The sequence below is a fragment of the Eurytemora carolleeae genome, unplaced genomic scaffold (assembly GCF_000591075.1).
Source record: "Eurytemora carolleeae unplaced genomic scaffold, Eaff_2.0 scaffold1880, whole genome shotgun sequence".
NCBI classification, from domain to species: Eukaryota; Metazoa; Arthropoda; class Copepoda; order Calanoida; family Temoridae; genus Eurytemora; species Eurytemora carolleeae.
The window spans coordinates 1410-24870 of record NW_019397765.1 but is presented as its reverse complement, the minus strand read 5'-3'; the positions used below and the strand labels follow the sequence as shown (position 1 = coordinate 24870).

The window sequence follows — 23461 nt, the reverse complement described above, 5'->3', positions numbered from 1 at the left end:
AAGGAAATGTGAACGTATAGAAAAAAAGATGACTTGATTATTATCAAGGAAATCCCTTTCATAACCTACACTGCACCGGGGACACCCCCTTCCACCTACGCTTACACACCTTATTTATGATAATAAAGTTTAACTTTTTGTAAAGCTAATTGTGGTCCAATTTTCTTCACAAAAAAATTGCCTAGCCCACTGCTTAATCAAGCTAAATTTTAGACAAGAAAAAAATCTGAAAGATGAGTTTTATATTTAAGTCGATTTTTATGAACGTTAATATTTGAGGTTGGAAATATAATTATCATTAAAGATTATTAACAAAAATATATTTAATATATTCTCAAAAATGTTCCATAATTGTACAAAAGTTCGAAAACATTTTGCAGTAATATTTATAGAAAAAATCTGGGAAATATTGAATAGTTCATGCTTCCGTCTGTTTTTTTAATCCCGGAGATTAAACCCTGTATTCATACACCGTGGACGCACTGAGACAGGAGGAGAAGGATGAAGAGGGTTGGAGAAAAGATAAAGTCTGTGAAAGTGATATGTTGGATCCCTGGAGTATCATTCCACCCTCACTCATCATTCATAACTACCAGAGTACACAGTACACTATGTACAAGAGGGAATACAGAAATCATGCTTCTAGAGATCCTAGAAACTTACAAAATCTAGAAAACCTAAATATAGTTTACCATGGATAATAGTCAACAATAGAACCTTTAAAACAGAAAACTAGCTTACTCTAGATACTAGAGAACCACAGAAACCATAGAACCAGCTTACTCTAGATACTAGAGAACCAAAGAAACCATAGAACCAGCTTACTCTAGCTTAGAGGAACACAGAAACCATAGAAACAGCTTACTCTAGCCTGGAGGACCACAGAAACCATAAAACCAGCTTACTCTACCCTAGAGGACCACAGAAACCATAGAACGAGCTTACTCTAGCCTGGAGGACCACAGAAACCGTAAAACCAGCTTACTCTAGCCTAGAGGACCACAGAACCAGCTTACTCTAGCTACCTGAGAACCACAGAAACCATAAATCAGCTTACTCTAGTTACTAGAGAACCACAGAAACCATAGAACCAGCTTATTCTAGATACTAGAGAACCAAAGAAACCATAGAACCAGCTTACTCTAGCTTAGAGGACCACAGAAACCAAAGAACCAGCTTACTCTAGCTACTAGAGAACCACGGAAACCATAAATCAGCTTACTCTAGTTACTAGAGAACCACAGAAATCATAGAACCAGCTTATTCTAGATACTAGAGAACCAAAGAAACCATAGAACCAGCTTACTCTAGCCTGGAGGACTACAGAAACCATAAAACCAGCTTACTCTAGCCTGGAGGACCACAGAAACCGTAAAACCAGCTTACTCTAGCCTAGAGGACCACAGAACCAGCTTACTCTAGCTACCTGAGAACCACAGAAACCATAAATCAGCTTACTCTAGTTACTAGAGAACCACAGAAACCATAGAACCAGCTTATTCTAGATACTAGAGAACCAAAGAAACCATAGAGCCAGCTTACTCTAGATACTAGAGAACCACAGAAACCATAGAACCAGCTTACTCTAGCTACTAGAGAACCAAAGAAACCATAGAACCAGCTTCTCTAGCTACTAGAAAACCACAGAAACCAAAAAACTAGCTTACTCTAGCTACTAGAGAACCAAAGAAACCATAGAACCAGCTTACTCTAGCTACTAGAGAACCATAGAAGCCAAAAAACTAGCTTACTCTAGCTACTAGAGAACCAAAGAAACCATAGAACCAGTTTACTCTAGCTACTAGGGAACCACAGAAACCATAGAACCAGCTTACTCTAGCCTAGAGGACCACAGAAACCATAGAACAAGCTTACTCTAACTACTAGAGAACCAAAGAAACCATAGAAAAAGCTTACTCTAGCTACTAGAGAACCACAGAAATCATAAATCAGCTTACTCGAGATACTAGAGAACCACAGAAACCATAGAACAATCTTACTCTAACTACTAGAGAACCATGGAACCGTGAACCCTCGCTATTGGAGAATCATGGAACCCAGGAACTCTAGTTACCGTAGAACCCAGAACTCAGGAACATATAAATTAAAGGTTTAAGAATTCATGCAACCTAATAATCCAGATTTCAGGGGTCATATAATCAAGTAAATGTATATTTATATTAAATACATTTGTGTGGAACATGGTTTGAGTTTAAACTTGTTGAAAATGTTCTAAATAAAGTTTAACACTTCAAACATCTATTCGTATGTAAATGAAGAGTTTGAGAATTCGAAATTTGTTTTAAAAAGGACTGTTCATGAAAACTTTAACTGATAATAATTTTTAGAAATAAAAGTAACTGTTAAAATGCCACATATTCTAACTTTTTCATCCCTATATCTTTTCCACCTGATGTTGTAGACTTTCAATATTTTAAACTATAAATTTTGTTCTATCAAGAGGTCAAAGTTTGACACTGCAAACGAGAGGTAGCATTTTGGTGACAATATTGGTAACACTTTGTGACCTCGTAGCTCCAGTAGTTTGGATTATTATGAAATTTATTTGGTTTCATAAAATAAATTCAAAACTTGTTGGCTCTTCTCCATAGCTCTTTAATTAAAAGATGATTTGAAACATTAAAGATTTCAATCTTACACTCAATTTACTTTAGTCTAACGTGTTAACAGATCATATGGTTAACATTATCATGCATAAAAGATAAAGGGATTAGAAAATTAAAGTTTGAGTTATCAATTTCTTTATTAATTCTGTGTCACGCGTTTTTATTTCGGAGATTAAAATTCTTTTTTTATAGAATATAATTAATTAAGGGTTTTAACAGTTGCTTAAAAACTCCATGAACTGTCCCTTGTTTTCGAGAAAAATATATACTGAGTAAATGTCAGTTTAAAATGTCTCAGTTAGTTCTCCTTCAACCATTTTAAATGTAAATTTAGCTAAAATAAAATCCATGTTTACAATGTGTTCTGAATGAGCTGAATCCACGAGCCGAGTGGGGTTTCTTGTTTGTTCTCAAAAGTGGATTGAAGAGACGCAACATGATCGGAATTTTAAACTATTTATACGGATTTTAACTAGACCCCCCCCCCCCGTACATGTCAGATTCACACTTTAAGAGCAGTGTCCTTAAATTTTGTTGATTAACAATGAGAAGGATATCGTAATTTTTCTATGAAGCAAAAATATCCGTTCTGGCAATATCTTTCTTGCCTCTGCTCTATAAGTATCCAAGTATTTTTTATAAAAGACAAAGGTCGACGCAATTGGACGCACAAAGATTGAACTCACTGTAGTGGACGCACTGTTGATAAACTAATGTCTCACACAGTTATTACATACATGTATACAGCTTCATATACATAAACTATAATTAATCAATTCAAATGTAATAGAAATACATCTTTTTAACTCAACCTCTCTTGTAAATAGGAGTTTTTATGTGGGAGGGAGGGGGTGCACTCAGGGCAAACGGGGGAAGGGGTTCAGTTACGGCCCTTTTTTCTAGAATAAATTATTTTTTAGATAATTTTAAAACATAAAAAAAAATTTTTTTTAGAAAAGATCAAGATTAAGATATTCAGAAAATGACCAATAAATATCATTCAAAGTTCAAGCTGAATTATGTCTGTACATTAACTGTGTATTGTTTTAAAGGGGAAACTCAGAAATATAATTTACTCTTTCTTCGTTTCTTCTTTTGGGAGTTTCTTCTCTTCTTGAGTGTACTATTTCCACTCCTGGAGCTGGTTTCAGGTTCATCATCCTGCTCCGGAGATTCATCCTCTTCCGTCTCAGGACTACTGTTCTTATTTGGAGGACTGTCTTGTTCAAGGACTGATGAAAATGGGTTTGAAATAAGTTTTTCAGAAAATTGGTTCTTCTCCGGTTGGTGTTTAATCGCCTGCTCTATATCTGATTCTTCTTGAGCAGTCAACGCTTTCTCAGGATTTATCTTTGATTGTGATAGAGTATACTTTTCCAATCCTTCGCCTTTTATCACATTTAAGTTATCCTGGAGATCAGCTCCGCTGAGCAGAACATTATTTTGTAATCCGTCCCCGTTCTCCAGCTCTAGGTAGGAGAGACGATTGTTCATACTCTTCATGCTAGTATGTAAACCAAGGTTCTCCGAAACTTCGGTTTCCCTCGCTCCGAACCTACGAACTACTGAGCTCATGTCTGATTGATCAATATTCTCAGCTATAAAGTCGAATATTTCCACAACCTGATCACAGTTCTCTCGGTTTACTAGAGCTTCTGAAACCTGGAGTTTAGAATTGTTTTCATTCTTGTCAACCTGAGAATCCAGAAGACTGGGCATATCCTCATCTTCAGTAGTTACAGTTTGGGTTTGGGTTAGATCAGGGTTTAAATTAGCCCCTATACTGATGGTTCGTTTGATTTTCAGGTTTGGCAGGATATCTTTCAGATCGTCTATTTCTTGACCTATCTTTTGTGTGCAGATGGTTGCTTGAACTTCAGATTCATCTTTGGAAGGTTTTAATACTCGAGCTTCCTCAGCAAGTCGTGATCTAATCAAATTTAACATATTTTCCTGCTTTTTCTTTTTTTCTTCATCTTTCTCATTTTCAATTTGATCTTCTATTCCAGCTCTAGTCTCTGCAGTATTCATTAAAGATGCATCATCTGCAGTAGGCAAATGTTTAATATCATCAATAACTTCCTCTAGGATTTGGTTGGTAGTTTCAGACCCAATCTTGTTATCATTAGTCTTATGAACACCATTACATGATGCAGTTTCCATCTCTTTGATTTCAATCTTCTCTTTTTTCTCACTTTGCCCATTAGCATTCACAATATTTGAATCCATATTTTCTTGTAAAATTTTAGCCTTTTTCGCAGATTTTCTTAGACTTCCATAAATAATATCCGTTGCAATCTGACTTGCCATATTTCCGATACCACTAATATCTTTCAATTCCTTGAGTTCAAAGGCTTGCAGGGTTTTTGCTTCAACTTCCAGATTTATCAGTATTGCAGGAGTTTGTGAGATATTTTCCTGGTTCTTGTCAGAATCATTTTTAGATTCTTCCTCTATTTTTTCATCATTGCAGACATCTACACCATCAACATTATCTTGAAGTCTGGGAACATCTTCCACTTTCTTCTTTTCATTGTTCTGTTGAATAGAATTATTTACAGGTTCTTCTGAGGCACTTTCAGATGTAACTCCAGTCTTTTCAAAATCACAAGCATTGTTTACAGAAGCAGTTTGTGTTTCAAGGATATCATTTCCTTGTTCAGAATCTGGTTTTTCAAAAATCTCAGTTTCTTCTGCAGTCTCTTTAATGTTTTTAAAAGGTATTTGTTCAGAAGTATCAATATTAAGTACATCGGAACTAGTTTTGTCTTCAATCCTGATATTTTCATCATTTTTTTTAACGCTTTCGGTTTCTTCTTTTTCATTTATATCTAGATCTTTCTTTGTAGAATAAGGGTTATTTGAAGGTTCTGAATTAGGGAGTTCGTTTCCATTTCCAGGTTTAGATTCAGAGATTTGTTTGGATAAGGAGAGCCAATTCAGGATAGAGTTTGTATTTTGTGGTTCCGCTTCTTGCTGATTGACGACGCCGTGGAATTCATCAGATTGCACATTATTAGTTTGCAAATCAGCTGGTTGCAAAACAACAGGTTGCACATCATCAGGTTGCAAATCTATAAGTTGTAAGTCAAGTGGTTGCAAAACTATTGGTTTCAAATCTGCTGGTTCTAAAATTACTGGTTGTAGGTTAATTTGGTTCAAGTCTTTAGGACTTTCAGCATTTTGTTTGACAATATCATTAATCGTGTCATCATCAAAATCCAATGGTACATAGTCAGTTGATTCAGCAGTTTCTGCACTGGGAGATAAACTCAACCAGGCCAGGATGGATTTTTTATCATCAGAAGTTGTTGGAAGTTCTGCACTCTGTTTGCTCTGACTGGGTACGGAGCAACTGGAATTCAGTGATATGTTCTCTTTCTCTGGGATTGGTTCTGTGCTTAGAGCAGTTTTCTCACTTTCATCCCACGCAGCCTCATCCTCGTCCAGTATATCCATGAGCTCCTGTTTAGAAAGGTTACTGCAGAATGAATCTTTCCTAGTCTCTGTGGAAGCTTGTCTAGAGATTTTAAACCTCTGTTCTTGACAAGGTTCCGTTGGACAATCAGATGAGAGAAATGAAACTGCTTCTTGAACCTTCCGATTACTGAAATCCACATCCTTGGAAACCTTTCTCAAGGTCAGTGGAGTATTCAAATTTATTCTTTCTTCATCTACACCAGGTATAGTTGGAGTACTGACAGGTTGGGACCTGGAGCTGGAAGGTCTAGAACCTGTAGAATTTGGTTTAACTTGTGGTATAATCTCAGTTAATATATCTTCCTGCTCTTCTCTCAACACTGAGTCTTCAGTGTTTTCTTCCGTTGGTTCAAGATTATCCAGAATACCCTTGAGGCCGGAGTAGGATGTTTTATAATCTAGAAAGTTGGCATGAAGTTCAGCTGCCAAGGTGCGTAAAGGATCCGGAGTTGGTTCCCTGGGAGGCTGAGGAACCTGAGTATCTGGAGTAGGTTTTACATCTTCATAGATCTCCTCTTCTGTATCCTTCTTTTGCAGTTCCTGTCCTTGACCAGTCTCAATCTTTACTCTTGGTTTCGTTTCATCCTCGTCCGCATAAACGATATCAGCTCCAATACACAAAGCAACCTCAGTCTCCACTTTAATATTATTCCCTTTCTCCTCCTCATCCTTCTTAGTGTACATATCTGTATCTTGATTCTGAGAGTTAGTGCATCCAAATAGTGTTCGTTTCAACCATTCACCAGAGAAAGGTTTGGTTTTCTTGGCAACATCTCCTTCAAAACCATCCAGCTTGCCTTCTCCGAACATACTGTCCTTCATGAGCTCAAAGTAAATCAACCCCATCTCCTGAAAAGCTCCCAGGGAGGTTGCAATCTTGAAATAAAACTGTAAAAACTCCATATATCTAGGGTTTTGAAAAACCTCTTCTTGACTCGGTAGTTTAGGAGGTTTCCCTGCTAGATATTTATGTATTCCTCCCCTCTCTTTCCTCCGTTCATACTTGACGAGCTTTTCATACCACTTGGAGACCTTGTCAGGTTTAGTGATATTCATAACAGGTCGGAGAATAGTTACGATCATGAATTCAAGAACGAATCCTCTCCGTATCAAGGATCTGAACTCTGCTGGACTCTCCGGAAGGTTGAGCTCGGCTAAACTCGTTCCAAATGTCTGCAGAACGTTCTGGAGTTCCTGTTGGTAGTGTTGGAACGCAAAGTTGTATAGCTCTGTATTGTGGTTGTTAACCTCAAGAAAGGGATAAATACACCACATTAGGTCATTGCACAGGGATCCTATAACAATAAAAACAATATATATTCATCGTTAGCATTTTGTCTTGAATTGGATTACTTATACATTTGTCAAGGAATAAATTAAGCTTCAGATATTGTAAGAAAAGAGGCTGATAATATTTTGTACAGTCGTCTCTGAAGTCTCATTCTTTGTGGGTAACACTGTAATACTACAACTCTAAACCCTGCTCAAAAAAATACAATAAAATATTTTAAAAAAGGGGAAAATTTTGACAAAAATTTAAATAAATGTACAGTATAGTGCGGTTCACCATAAACCAGAGTAATTCATTAATTCATTCAAGACCTGAAAGTCATTTTTGAGTTTGGAAAAAGTTTGCGGCATTCATTTGGAAATAGTTTGCGGCATACATATTTGGAAATAGTTTGCGGCATTGATTTGGAAATAGTTTGCGACATTCATTTGAAAATAGTTTGCGGCATTCATTTGGAAATAGTTTGCGGCATTCATCTGGAAATAGTTTGCGGCAGTTTTGCGGTTTCATAATGACCAAGGCTAGATATGAATGATTTAGTTCAAAATTAGTTCAAAATTTAAAATGGAAATTAAAAAGAATTCTTAAAATCTCTGGTAATTTTGAAAGCAAAAAAAAATGGCAGACCACATTTTGGAAACGACAAGGCTACGGCTATTTTGTGATTATTATTTTATGACAAATATTTCTGGAGCTAGGTTGCCAAATAAATGCCGCAAACTATTTCTAAGTTCAAAGACGATTTTTAAAACTAAGAGAGCACGTGTTTACCTAAGAAACCTCCCTGCCAGTCAATGAGCATAGCTTCAACTCCTTGACAATCCAACTCAGACATTCCTATATCTTCGAACTCCAGGCAGATCTTTCTACACCAGTTTATAATCAAGAAATTTAGTGAAAATTAAATTTAGAAAATAAATTAATGTTACTATTCGTCTATTCTTATAATTATTGAAAGTAAGTTTAAGTGATCATATTATTGAGTTTCATGATACTTCCCTAAACATGAAATTATTTGGTTTGGCATCTCCGTGACAAAGGGTGTTTAAATTGGATACTCCAGACTGGTCCAAAACCTGAACATTTAAAATATTTTGAAAATAAAACAAAATTAAACAAAAATAAAGTACCAAAGCTGGTACGCAATGAGTTAAAGGAATTGAGTCTTTGTCACAAACTATGATTTTCTATTCAATATATCTTTGCAACCCAATGCTGTAGACCTTAGAGATTTTAAACTATGAAATCTGTTAAAGGAAAGAATCTAAGTTTGAAATATTAAAGGTTTACACCATCAGGTGGAAAAAATATTTGTATTAGAAAATCTGAGTTTGTGGCAAGGACTCAATTCCTTTATTCTTCCGTCCAATTGGTTCGACCAGTTTCTTTGTCGAAGCTATAACTGATTTGACCAATCAGAAAACTGTGAACTTGTAACAGCTGATATACAGGGTGTCCCACGAAACATGAAAATAGGAAGACGACTTGAAAGTCGTCTTTGGTATTTGAATTTATTTGTGACATTTAGTCTTCTATCTACTTTAACATGTATGATTCTTGAAACAATTATCACATAATTCTCCTAGCCCTGGCATTTCCAAAAAGTGGTCTGCGTTTTTTGTGCTTTCAATATTACCTGAGATATAAAGAGTTTGGTTCAGATTTCAATTTTGTTAAATAAAAGCAAAATTGTCGAAATCTGAACGAAATTCTTCATATCTCGGGCAATATTGAAAGCACAAAAAAGGCAGACCACATTTTGGAAATGGCAGGACAAGGGAAATTTTGTTATTATTATCTCTAGAAATTTACTTCTAAAATTAGGTTGACAAATAAACGCAGCAAATTATATCAAAAATCAAGACGACATTCAAGTCGTCCTGCATACTGTCATGTTTCGTGGGACACCCTGTATTTAGATACTTTCAAATCATACTGTTAAAGTTAAATTAAAAATTATAAATTTAATTTCTCTTGGATATCCCGAACTGATCGTACCTACGATAACTAAAATGAAACGATCAAAGACTTATCTCTAAAAAATTATAATCTTGCAAAGTCAATTTTCAGATTATGCTCTGTAGATTGTAGATTATCCCATTTAACACAAGAAGTTTTGACTTCAGGGTATATTGAATACACCAATCATTTTAGAAAAAAATATGTACTTTGATTTCTAAACAATAAACACAAATAAATACACAATAACCCTGAATTGTACGCCTAGCTAAAATATCTAAACAATGAAAAAGAAATAAATAAAAAAAACAGTTTCAATATTTCAATGTCACGAAACATTCTATAACCTGTATTTCGTATTTTGATCATATTGCTAAACATTTTTGGTTTTTTGATAAAATATGAGAATATATATAATTACAAAATAGTATTCTTTACTTTTCTTTGTCACTCTAAGTACGTCTCACTAAAAATATAGGCAAACCCGATTTTAGTAATGCTTCAGTGCACTGTATCTTTTGTCATTTATCAACATTTAACATACTGTAGGAGAGTAGATTTTTTTGTGTAAAAAATGGAATAAATTTACCTGTAAAATTTTAAACAGATATGAATCCATTTTCCTCATATATTGGGTTATTCCTTTCAATTCATCGTCAGACTCTTCAAGGTACCTCAATAACAACGGTTATTTAGGTACTTTTCCAAAGGCATTTTCCCGAGGGCGACTTCCCAAGTGACAATTTCCCAAGTGGCAACTTCCCAAATGTGCGTTTCCCATGCGGCAACCTCCCAAAGGTTAGGTTAATCCCTCTGAGGCGCCGCTGGCTGCAATGGGGGCCAAGTGCTGCCGCGAGGATGGGCTAGGGGCCGAGCGCTGTGACTAGAACATGCTGAAGGCCGCGCGCTGCGGCTAGGACAGACTTGGGAAGTTGCCGCTTGGGAAATTGCACATTTGGAAAGTTGCAACTTGGGAAAATACCCTTGGGAAATTACCTCTTGGGAAAAATGCTTTGGAAAAGTACCTAACATTAAAATAACATGGACTTTAAGGGAACTGACGTTGTAATTTTCAGTGACCCTATATTTAATGAGAGGCATGTCCGATTCACTACATTACTCTCCCAAACTCTATCTAATCAGACATGTGTTAGATATTGCTTTAATATTCACACGCCTGATTCAAGCCGGTTTCCTATAAATATTTCCCAATCAACAAAAAAGAAAATAGTCCAGAAGATTAATAAAGAATCAGACAACTTATTTAAACTACTTCCAAAAATCGCAAAGCAAATATCCATTTTCATACAGAAAAACAAGGATATATCCATTAAATGGGAAAAACTATTGTTTTATGGATATCGTTATTAAACGGGCATGCACTCCTTAGTTACATGATATCAAGTTCACAATCCCTTTAAAATGTTTGATATTATTGAATGAATTATGATACTGACATTTGATGTTTTAATGAAAATTTGCTGCTTCATAGTTGTATCTTGTCTCTAGTTAGAAATTCAAAATTAAATTTTTTAATAAACCTGATGAAAGCTGAAAAATGTTTTCTTAGGAACATCCTCTCTTCTTCTTTTGACAAAATATCCTGAATAAATTCTAATTTTTAATCTGTCATTCTTTCAATTCTATTCTTTCAAGCTAGTTTCTGCTTTTGTTGTAAAATATCTAAAGATTTATTTTTAATCCTATAATCCTCAAAATTTAATTATTGTTAAATTTTCATCGTAATTTAATGAATTCAGTATTTGATTTTTATTTTGATGATAATAAAAAACAACGTGTACATCTTTTTTTCCGGAATTATTTGAGTTTTAAGGTATTTTTGTTGCAAAAATTTTTTTCCTTTAATTATTATTAATTTTGTTCGTAATTTCACTTATTTCTCAAGTAATATATTGCAAAGGCAATATACTCCAATTAGGAGAAAAAGAAAGTGAAAAGCAGTTTTTAACTATTTTCTTTGAACATTAAAAAAAATGTTTGCAACAAAAATACCTGAAAACTCATATAATTCCGGAAAATTCGATAAACACGTTGCTTTTATATAATGATAAATTTTGTCAAATACTAAATTCATTAAATTACAGGGAACCTTGAAAATTTAACAATAATTAAATTTTGAGGATTAAAGGATTAAAAATAAATCTTTTAAATATTTTTAGATATTTTTACTTACTAATAAATCTTGAAAAAAACGAGAATACAACCGAAGCCTTTGATTTAGAACACTTTGTATAGAAAGAGAAAAAATATAGTAGAAAAAAATGACGAGGAAAACTAGAAAAAATATTCAGATGTTTAAATCTGGATTAAACGTTGGAGTTAATTCTTTAACTAGGAAATACTGACTAATCACTCTTCACATATTCTAATTTCGCATCCGTATATCTTTGCAACCTGAAGTTGTAGACATATGTCAGACTTTTTATTCTATTAAATCACATTGTTAAAGATTAAAATATTAAGCATTTCCACGATCAGGTTGCAATTATTTAGAGTTTTAAAATTGGAGTTCAGTTTCGTTTATCATCTCGCAAATTTCTTGTCTCAGGAATTCCCCGAGATATTGGTAAAATTTCTTGTCTCAGGAATTCCCCGAGATATTGGTAAAATTTCTTGTCTCAGGAATTCCCCGAGATATTGGTAAAATTTCTTGTCTCAAGAATTCCCCGAGATATTGGGAAAATTTCTTGTCTCAGGAATTCCCTGAGATATTGAGAACATTTTTTTGTCTCAGGAATTCCCCGAGATATTGGTAAAATTTCTTGTCTCAGGAATTCCCCGAGATATTGAGAACATTTCTTGTCTCAGGAATTCCTCGAGATATTGGTAAAATTTCTTGTCTCAGGAATTCCCTGAGATATTGGTAAAATTTCTTGTCTCATGAATTTCCCGAAATATTGAGAAAAAAAACTTCCTGGAGAGGTTGCTGGGCAGCTTTAAAGAAGAAGAAAAATGTCAATTAAACCAAGAAATAAATAATGTTGCTAACAGACATCTGTGATGATGGAGAGTCACATATTCTAAATTTAAGACTTTGATACAATAAGAATTATATTTACCTTAACCTGAACCTGCTCCTCTATATTAGGGAAGTTTTTAAGAACTCCTGCATTTCCTCCAATAGATTTCTTATAGCAGAGTCCAGTTCCATGGAGCTGAGCGAGTGTCTCCAGGCTAGCCCGGAGATAATCCTTTCCGTCCTTCTCTATGCTTAGATCTTGGGTTACACAAGTCTCAAAACCTGAAAACAGAAAGGAAATGAGAAATATTTTTTTAGACATATTCTTGAATTGAACTATGTAACATTTATTAAATTAATCAAACAAGATTTATAGCCGCAACTTTTAAATGTGTTAAGCCACATAACCAGAAATATCAGTTCAACTTTTCAGATTTGCAAATGCAAGGAATCTTTTCAGATTTGTAAATTTTGAATTGTGCAGAGCAGTTTACGAAAATAACGATGTTTACTCTCAAAACCACTTAATATATATACATACACGATATCCCACCATTGTTAACACAAATTCGATATAAAAGGAACACGACATTCTGTGTAGTATATATATGCAGCCGTACTGTCTATGAATCTATGAATCCTTTTCCTACATGCAGTTGTCCACATGTCTCCCCGCCTTTCCGGCTTTCCCCCGCCACTCTCTACACCTCCCGGTACTCAGTCAGCCGAAAACATCCGAGATGATCACAACTCAGTCTCAGAGAGCTACCCTGGCTCCTACATGTTGTTAATATAGATACCTGAGCAGCAGCAGACGATGCTTACATCCAGCCCATAAAAATGTTCCAAGAGTTCTAAATATTTGCGGCCGAACGAAAAGGAATTATCCGGACTGAATATATTTCCCTCCCAGGAGTTCCGACGGGCCTACTCACCCACTCTCCTCCACAAGAGGATACTCACCCACTCTCCTCCACAAGAGGATAATCTCAACTCTAAAGAGTCTACTAATCGAACCTGGAGATATTGTTGGGTATTATATATCCTTTGAGAGCCTGGAGAAAGCAGAAACCTGTTACAGTTCTAGTTGATCTGCACTACCAACATGAAGTTCTACATAGCTCACATAAAGTTGCTACTGATGTTTGTCAATTTATAGTTTCCTTGTTCAATTCTAAACCAACCAATTTACAATCTTTGTGTCTTGGTCAAATATTTCAAAACAATATTATTTTTCTTAAATAAATGTTATAGAATATTTGGGTTTTTTTCTGATTTCTTTATTTGAATATTTTCTGACTTTTTTAAAGGTCAACAACCATGTATCATTAACTCTCAAAACCATTTAATATATACATACACGATATCCCACCATGTATCATTTACTCTTAAAACAATTTTCCATTGAATTTTTCTCAGAGTAAATAACGTTCATTAGTAAAGAGCTATTTTTAAATTAGACTTGTAGAAGTATTCTTTAGATGAGCGGGATTTTGCATACCAAAAAAAGTTTTTAATAAAGAAATAAGATTTAATGAAGGTGTTTTGAAGGTTGATTTATAATTTATTAGTATTTTATTATACTTGTCTTTTAATTTCTTTTAATGGAACAAATTTTGATTTGGCAAATTAAACATGTGATTAGAAAACTGAATGAATTTGGTCTCTAAAGTCTGATGGTGGATATTACCAGCAGCCACTAGGTTCTCTAGAACAAGGACATCGTGTAGTTGATCCTCCTGGTAGTTCGTGTAGATTATCTCAGGCACACCCAAGCAGAAGAAACCTAGACAATACAGAGGAATAATTCTCGTCTTCACCCTGGTTTTGTCATCACTACAAATAAGACAGATAGAGAAGGTAAAATCTATCCGAAATCAGGTAAAACTTTGTGACCACGTTGCTCCTCCAGCACACATATGAGAAATACAAATTTTTAATTGGTTACATATTGGAAATTCAAGCATTTTTATCCTTCTCAACAGCTCTTCAATTGAAGGAATTAAAAACATTTAACATTTTAATCTTACAGTTTACTCTAGTTTGACATAATATCAATTAAAACAATTAGAGATTATAGAATCATTAACGAAATTTCCCAACAAAAGGAACAAAGCCTTAATTTAACAGAGCTGGGAACTTTATAGAATGGTGGATGCAGAAATTAATGCTTGAGCTTGATCCTCTCTTTTTCTTAATATGGAGACCAACCAATCTTGTACTTGTATATCCCAAAATGAGTATAAAATTCAACCAATCAGAATCGCGTATATGAAGCCGATAAATTTGAAATTTTGCACGCCATTTAAGATTAATTTACATAAGCTGGCCGGAGGAACTCTCTAATTTTAAAAACCGGTTTTTGATTTTTCTCTACTATATCCAAGAAAGAACCGGTTTAAAAAAAGAAAATCAAAAGTGCGTCCACTGGATACTCAGATTAAGTAATAGAGATAAGGGATATCTCGTACTAAAGTTTTCAGATCAGGTTAAAGGGAACTGCTATGATTTCTCACCTTGGCAGTTTTCTGACAAGTAGTTTTGTAACTCCGGTAATATTCGCTGGTACATCTCATTCTCTCGTACATTTACCTTCATAAACAAGTCAGGTCAAAATTCAGTTTTTAAAAACAATATTTGTTGCTCCCTGCAGATAAGGATAATTGTATTTTGGTTTTATCTTTAGAACTGCAATTTTTTTTTTTAATTGTGAATATAAAGTTCCAAATCAAGGAATTCTTTCCATAAAATAAACTATTATTCGATTTTTTAACCCAAATTGAATATATGAATAAAAAAATTTCACAAAAGTGCACAATTCACATTTTCAGCTTTTTTCATTTTACTTAACTATTGTTTTTGTTTTTTTTGGAAAGCAGAAAAAGGGATTTTTATCCTCGCCACCTTTGATCTTGAGACCCACTCTTTTCAATTTATTCCCCCTTCCCATACTCATCCTTCTCCCCATCTCACCTTCCCCCTCCTAATCTTCCTCCTCTATATCTCACCTTCCCCCTGNCTTCTTAGTATCCCGAGTGTAAAATGCAGTTTCTCTTGTCTAATTAATATACTACAGAATTGTATTGCACAAACACTTTAAATATACAAACATAGCTGAGCACATAAAGGGACTATAGGTGTATGAAAGGGGTATAGGTCGAAACCTAAACACTTCAGGAGTTGATCGCGACCTATATGAGCTCTATCTGATGTCCAGCCGTCCCAGCTCTCCCGAGAAATTGAAAAACAATAACTGTGTCAACGTTATACCAAAGACTTTGCTAATTATAAAGACGAGGGCGAGGCGATGTAAATTTATCGGACTATTGTGTACGCCTGTACAGCTGTATTTTGACGTCATTGGTCCAACGATATTAAAAACTTAAATATTTAACACAATTGTAAATGTTTTGTGGTAAAAGTTAACTAAAATTAATGATATTAATTTGTATTTTAAAATTTGTTTAATTGGATATGAGGATCGTCTGGTGAATTATAGCTGAATTTGTGATAAAGTTACGCATCTCTTTAGTATCAAAACTAGCCAATAATTATTTGTGACAATTTTCAGATGTCGTCAAATATTTTTTCTGAGGTACTATGTACCGGAATTTTAGGCGTTGAAGAAGCGAGGACAGCAGACATTTCCAATAATACAAACGTTAAATAAATATGGTGTAAATGTCGTCTTCTGTTTAATCTTGGCAAAGAAAAATATCGCATAAATTAATGTGTTAATCTTAATCTTCAATTGATTTATGGGAATTTGGTTTCAAAAATATCAACCATTAAAGAAAAAAATACCACAGAAAGTTTCGTTAAAAATGCGAATTAAAAGGCGACCTTTTACTTAGAAGTCTTTTAAAGTTGATTATAGAAGGTTTGAGGCATTAATTATTGGAGGATTTTAAAGAGGCGGAAAAAAATAAATACATTGGTAAAAACAAACAAAGGAATAAAAAGACGACTTTTAGACTCAAGTAACAATTCAATAGTTTAATGAACGTAAAATACCACAATTAAGCAGAGAACAAGTAGATTGTCTAATTATGAAATATGTCATCTTCAAATTCCAGAGTTTTATGTATATAAATTCTATGAATAATTCTGATAAACTCAGGTCCTTCAGTGCCAATCAGAGCTCCAACATGTATAATACCGAGCTGCAATCCAAGAGTGTATGAGGATCACGTTTTCAAATTCCAGCAAATCCCAAAAGTAAAATTTGTGGCTGAAGGCCCTTCATTTATACTTAGAATATCTCACAGTAAAAGAAACAAGAAATATGAAAAAGAAGGAACAGTTTATGGTATAATAAATATTAAGACATTAATTCAATATACATTTTTTTTTTACTTTGATAATTGAATTTAATTACATTTTACAATATTTTTGAATTTCAATATAATATCAGATGGAAACATTTTGGCTAATTTTGAAAACAAATAATAAATGAAGTTTTTGGATGTTTCTGCAGCTAGCCAAATTGCAGAAAAAGAACTATCTAGGACCTATTCTGAGCATGGCAAGGTCACCACCCTCTCCCCTTGTTTTGCTAGTAAATTTTGATTTAGTCATGTTGCTGGCGTTAGCTGCTGCTTTCCTACACACTTTCAATGATATTTTCTTTGTGGAAGGGGGGGGGGGAGGGGGTAATGGGACGTTTGACTTTCCAGTCTTTTATTTTGAGTAGGACGTAGAGGGGGGGGGGGGGGGGGACGTCTGCCATCCTGTCTTCATGCGCTATAGGTGAAAAAACAGAAAGTGTAAAGCTCAAATCCCCATCTAATTTTCCTATTCAAGGTTTTCTTTATCTGTCTTGTTTATCTTGTTTTAAGCCCCCATCTCTACTGTCAAGAGATTTCCCTCCCACTTTTTTCTGTTCAATTTCTTTTTTCTTTTTCTTCTTGCTTCTCGTTTCTTTACACTTTAAGGCCTTTCCAAATAGTTCTTTTGATATCGAGTTGTGGAGCAAGTAGAAGAGAGATAAGAAGGTTTGTAGGAAGAAGGGTTTAGGGGATTGCTCCCTGTGTTCCTTCATTTTACACTGTTTCCCAGTTAAGGGGGATTAAGGAAACCCATAACTGCACCCCTTATGCAAAATGGGGAGTTATGATCCCTGAAAGCTCTCTTGAGAGGAATCTTCCATAGCAGTCCAGTCCTCACATCTGGTCGAGTAAAAACCCTATATTATTGTGCAATGTGCATTGCTAGTATTCTAACAAGGGGTTAAACTCCTCTTTCAGTTAACCAAGCTGAAGATGAAAATTTGTTTTAATCTATGTACAATTCTTGCTTCCCCTGTAGGATACAAGATGTGTAACTAAACTCAGCTCTTCTTCAGCTGTAATTCTGGGACCACATAGGAAAGGTCCCCTCTGCTTGGGAGCAGGCAGGCAACTGTCAATAATTCATTTAAATCAGGTAGAGAGAATTAATACTTGAATGAAAAAGAAATAAGATAATTGCTTACCGTTAAAAAGTACAAGGTTACAATTGCATAAAAGATATAAGACTTGAATGGTGTATGGTTGAACTTTAAATACCAATATCAATTATAGTTTATTTTCTTTTTTAAACACTTTATACTTCAAACCAAAAGTAAATGGAAACTGAAAATTTGTTTCTAAAACCCAGGGAGTTTTTTTTTAAACCCAGGAAGTTTGTTTATAAAACCCAGGAAGTTTGTTTATAAGCCCCTAGAAGCTTGTTATAAAACCCAGGAAGTTTTTTTATAAAACCCTAGAAGTTTGTTATGAAACCCAGGAAGTTTGTTTATGAAACCAAGGAAGTTTGTTTATAAAACCATGGCAGTATTGTTTAGAAAACATCGAACGTTTGTTTATGAAACCCTAGAAGTTTGTTTATAAAACCCTGGAAGTTTGTTTATAAAACCCTGGAAGTTTGTTTATAAAACCCAGGAAGTTTGTTTATAAAACCCAGGGAAGTTTGTTATAAAACCCTGGAAGTTTGTTTTAAAAACCCTGGAAGTTTGTTTTAAAAACCCTGGAAGTTTGTTTATAAAACCCTGGAAGTTTGTTTATAAAACCCAGGAAGTTTGTTTATAAAACCCTGGAGGTTTGTTTATAAAACCCTGGAAGTTTGTTTATAAAACCCTGGAAGTTTGTTTATAAAACCCAGGAATTTGTTTATAAAACCCCGGAAGTTTGTTTATAAAACCTGGAAGTATGTTTATAAAACCCTGGAAGTTTGTTATAAACCCAGGAAGTTTGTTTATAAAACACTGGAAGTTTGTTATAAAACCCAGGAAGTTTGCTTATGAAACCAAGGAAGTTTGTTTATAAAACCATGGCAGTATTGTTTGTAAAACATCAAAAGTTTGTTTATGAAACTCTAGAAGTTTGTTTATAAAACCCTGGAAGTTTGTTTATAAAACCCTGGAAGTTCGTTATAAAACCCAAGAAGTTTGCTTATGAAACCCTGGAAATTTTGTTTTTAAAACCCTGGAAGTTTTGTTTATTTTCTGGAGTTGAGTTCGGTGTGAACCTTATTACTGAAACTATTGTTTCTTTTTGTGTAAAGCAACTTTCCTATTATATCTTCAAATATCTTAATTATTGCACAAATAAGTATTTTTGCAACATGGGAAAATGCAGTGCTCAGGATTCTTAATTTTCTCATTAACTTGTTAAACGAATTGCAAATAAAAAAAAATCATAATGCTTTAAAGTTTTTTTTATTTTTTTTTCCATTGTGTCAATAAAAATGTAGGTTTAGTTTTTTTACGATTTAGGTTTTGACTATTTGTCGATCTGCTTGTTTTGGTGTTTAGAATTTAAAAAGCTACTTTTTTGGGGTATTTTTGCTGGATATAATTGGAAGGTTTTTTTTGCTAACCAGGAATTTTTAGTTGGCTTTTTTGAACTTAGATCAGTAGGTTATTATCAGTTTAGTTTTCAAAGTTTGAAAGTTTTTTTAAAATTTATAGTTAATCTATTTCGCGTTTGTAAAGAAACTAAATTTTTGCCACAAACTCAAATTTTATAAGATCTGTATCTTGAAACCTAATGGTTACTTTGAAACTATTCCTAAGACTATTTGAAATATCAAACGTCTACAAGTTTGTGGTAAAAAATTAGTTTCTTTATTCGAGAGATATTTGGAATCACTTGTAATTTTTTTTAATCTTGTTTGTACAGTTTATTGTTTGTATTATGTTTGTTCTGTTACCTGTTTGTAACTTGTTTGTTATGTTGCCTTTTTGTAACTAGTTCGTTCTGTTCCCTGTTTGTAACTTGTTTGTTCTGTTCAGTGTTTTTAACTTGTTTGCTATGTTACCTGTTTGTAACTTGGTTGTTCTGTTACCTGTTTGAAACTTGTTTGTTCAGTTCCCTGTTTGTAACTAGTTTGTTCTGTTCCCTGTTTTTAACTTGTTTGCTATGTTACCTGTTTGTAACTTGGTTGTTCTCTTACCTGTTTGTAACTTGCTCCTGCTTCACCTTTAAGAGGAATCTTGACAAATACACTTTTCTCCAGATTCTCATTCTAGGACGTATAAAATTTACTCAGTGTTCCAAACATTCCTTACTGAGGGTTCCATACAATCCTTGCTCAGGGTTCCATACAATCCTTACTCAAGGTTCCATACAATCCTTACTCGGGGTTCAACACAATCCTTATTCTGGGTTCCATACAATCCTTACTTAGGGTTCCATACAATCCTTACTCAGGATTCCACAGTCCTTATTCTGGGTTCCATACACTCCTTACTCAGGTTTTCATACAATCCTCACTCAGGGTTTCATATAATTCTTACTCAGGGTTCCATACACTCCTTACTCAGGGTTCCATACAATACTAACTCAGGGTTCCATACAATCCTTACTCAGGTTCCATACAATCCTTACTCAGGGTTCCATACAATCCTAACTCAGGGTTCCATACAATCCTAACTCAGGGTTCCATACAATCCTAACTCAGGGTTCCATACAATCCTTACTCAGGGTTTCATAAAATCCTCGCTCAGGGTTTCGTACAATTCTTACTCAGGGTTCCCTGCTATCCTTTCTTTTTCCTTAATGTTTTAGTCACTTACGTTTTTTTTAAATCAAGTTAGAAAAATTATGTTATTTATGAAAATTAAACTTGATGTTTTTATTTCATCCTCATTATTCTTTTTCTTTATTCTGAATACAGTTCCTCACTTCCAGCCATACATTTTTAATATCCAGAGCTGAGAACCAACTTGGCTCTAGGTTTAATGAAACTAACTCTAATGAACCTCAATCTATCTTACAGAGCAGAAAACTTTTTTTAAATTCTTTTAGTTNAGATAAATACCTAATGGAATATGAGATATACAGTATAAAATAGATAAATACCTAATGGAATATGAGATATCCAGGACAAAAACTAAATACCTGATAGGAATATGAGATGTCCAGGATGAAAGTTGTACTTAAGAGTCCTTGCTGTTCATTCTTTCGTCCTTTTGCTGTCCTAAAGATGCATTTATCATAAAACAAAATAAACAGAGTGAACCTTAATCACAAGATATCAGAACAGTTAAAAAAATTCAATCCTTGGTAGCTTTACTCCAAACATTGGGTTTTTTACTCCAAACCTTGCTATATCTACTCTAAATTGTGGGATCTTTATTCCAAATCTTGGGATTTTTACTCAAAACCTTGGGGTTTTTGCACCAACCTTTGGATCTTTACTCTAAATTGTGGAATCGATTTTCCAAATCTTGGGATTTTTACTCCGAATCTTGGGATTTTTTCACTAAACCTTGGGATCTTTACAAAAAACAATGGAGTATTTACTCCAAACCTTGAAATTTTTATTCAAAACCATAGAATATTTACTCCAAATATTGTATTTACCCTAAATGTTCGGATCTTCACTCAAACATTGCTATCTTCACTCAAAACCTTGAAATTTTTACTCAAAATCCAAATCTTGAGATCTTTGATACTCTACTAATATTACTAATATTAATACTTAAATCTCCTGGAATATTTACTCAAATCTTTAGAAACATTGCTTAAAACCTAAGAAACTTTACCCCAAACCTTGGGATCTTTACTCCATATCTAGGTATCTTTACAACAAACCTTGGTGTCTCTAAATCGTTGGAATCTTTACTCCAAACATTGGTATCTTTACTCCAAATCTTGTGATCTCTACTAAACCCCTTTGAATCTGTACTCCAAACCTTTGATAAATGCTCCATCTTTACGATAAACCTTGTGATCTTTACTTGAATCTTTGCTTTCATACCTTGGTAGCTTTACTCCAAACCTTGGTATCTTTAATCCAAACCTTGGAATCACTACTGAAACCTTTGGGATCTGCACTCCAAACCTTGGGATAAGTACTCCATCTTTACGACAAACCTTGTGATCTTTGCTCGAAACCTTGGGATCTTTACTTCAAATCAGGATCTTAACTCCAAACCTTTGGAACTTTGGAATCTTTACTCTAAACCTCGCCTTGGCAGCTTTACTCCAAATCTTGGGATATTTACTCCAAACCTTGGAATCTTAAATATAAACCCTGGGACGTTTATCCCCAACAATAACTTTAAATCTGCCCTTATAGAGCCATAATTTTAATAAAAACATATTTAAAAATGTTACAAGAAAAAGTAAACGAAGCTGTTGTTTTGACACCTGATTTCCACTAAAGCCGGATCCTGATCATTTCTCTTAAACCAATCTTCAAGAACAAACTTTGCAAAGGTCGGAGAAAACTCTTCAGCTGTGCTTGGTACAACAGGTGAACTAGCAGATACTCTGACCGGCGCGCTAGTCGGTTTCTCAACTGTATTCTGATGCATTTTTAGAATCTTAGAAGCATTTCTTTCTGTAAAATTGAACGCATCTAAATATTTTTATGAGAACGATTTTTGGGATTGACGTTTTTTATGTCTTGATGTATGTTTTTGGTTGATATTTTATGCATGAAGTTTTTACTTCTGGGTTCTCTCTTCATCCCGTCTTCATGAGTTTTATTTTGAAATTTTTGTTTAACGTTAGTGTTTATTATTTAAAGAAAAATATCCGCTAGTTAAAAACATCTAAAAATTTAGGTCATCAATCAAAAAATAATATCTCAAAATAATTCAATTATAATTTGTACTTTTCACCTTTATGAATCCATGGACATGCTTTTTATATTTGCTGCATTCATCCTGGCTAACGAAAAGTAAATACGAAAACTTTTCACACACATTCTTTATAAAAATGTGCCAAAAGTAGAAATGCTTGAAAGTTCTCCAATACGCTAAATGGAAATCGATGTAGCAAACGAACAATTTTCCAATAGTTAAAAAAATTGCGAACAAAAAATCTTCAGTTTTTTATAACATTTTTTTCTGGAGTTTTCTTTTACTTCACTTAAAAAGAAAATGCAGTTTTGAATTTAGGGTTAAAAATATATGTCCAGGGTATCATTAGTTTAGTTCTAACTTTGAATTCCTGAGTTCAAGAATATAAATATCTAATGGTAACTTATTATCACATGTTTATTTTTAATTGATCAAGCAGTTCACCTTTAGAAAATGTATTTTTATTCATTCTTTTTCTGGTATTCATCTGGAGTTTTACGTCATCAGTGTTAATTTGATTAAAACCGATGACTTTTCAATTAACTTTGTATTAAAGTAATGTCTCGTAAATATCTCATGTATTTCTAATTCTATTTATATTGCCGGGTTCAGATTCTCCGGGGACAGGTATTGACTGAGGGGGGAGAAGAGCGTTCTTCGGCTTTCTAGCATGTGTATCATCTGGGTCAGCTTATATACTTATAATACTGCAAGTACAGGGGATAGATACATCCAATCATAGGTCACCGGTATACACAATTTTACAGGGGTAGCAAGTGGAGGTGAGAAGGAAGGGGAAGGTAAAGCATGTAGGAGGCAAGAAGGAAGGGGAAGGTAAAGCATGTAGGAGGTGAGAAGGAAGGGGAAGGTAAACCATGTAGGAGGTGAGAAGGAAGGGGAAGAGATTTTAAAAAATTCTTCAATACCAAAAAGAAAATTGTGTTGAGTTTCTGCAGAAACAAATTAGAGAATAATATTTTTCATTTTTGTTTTTCAAGGTGTGTAAGATATTTTTGATTTTAATTCAGTTAAAACTATTTTTTAACATTATC

The 23461-nt window shown here is 34.1% G+C and overlaps 1 protein-coding gene across 1 annotated transcript; it reads right to left on the bottom strand.

Annotated features, from left to right (window-relative positions):
- Positions 1 to 3645: 3645 nt before the first annotated feature.
- On the bottom strand, positions 3646 to 22172 carry LOC111715832 (uncharacterized). The gene is made up of 11 exons (XM_023491215.1): positions 21973 to 22172; positions 20719 to 20797; positions 19772 to 19843; positions 14854 to 14929; positions 14028 to 14123; positions 12438 to 12619; positions 10899 to 10960; positions 9947 to 10031; positions 8398 to 8474; positions 8170 to 8264; positions 3646 to 7402 (listed from the first exon to the last, which is right to left on the bottom strand). The coding sequence occupies exons 1-11, from the start codon at positions 22137 to 22139 to the stop codon at positions 3687 to 3689; spliced, it is 4707 nt and encodes a 1568-aa protein (XP_023346983.1). The 5' UTR covers positions 22140 to 22172; the 3' UTR covers positions 3646 to 3686.
- Between the last annotated feature and the right edge of the window lie 1289 nt (positions 22173 to 23461).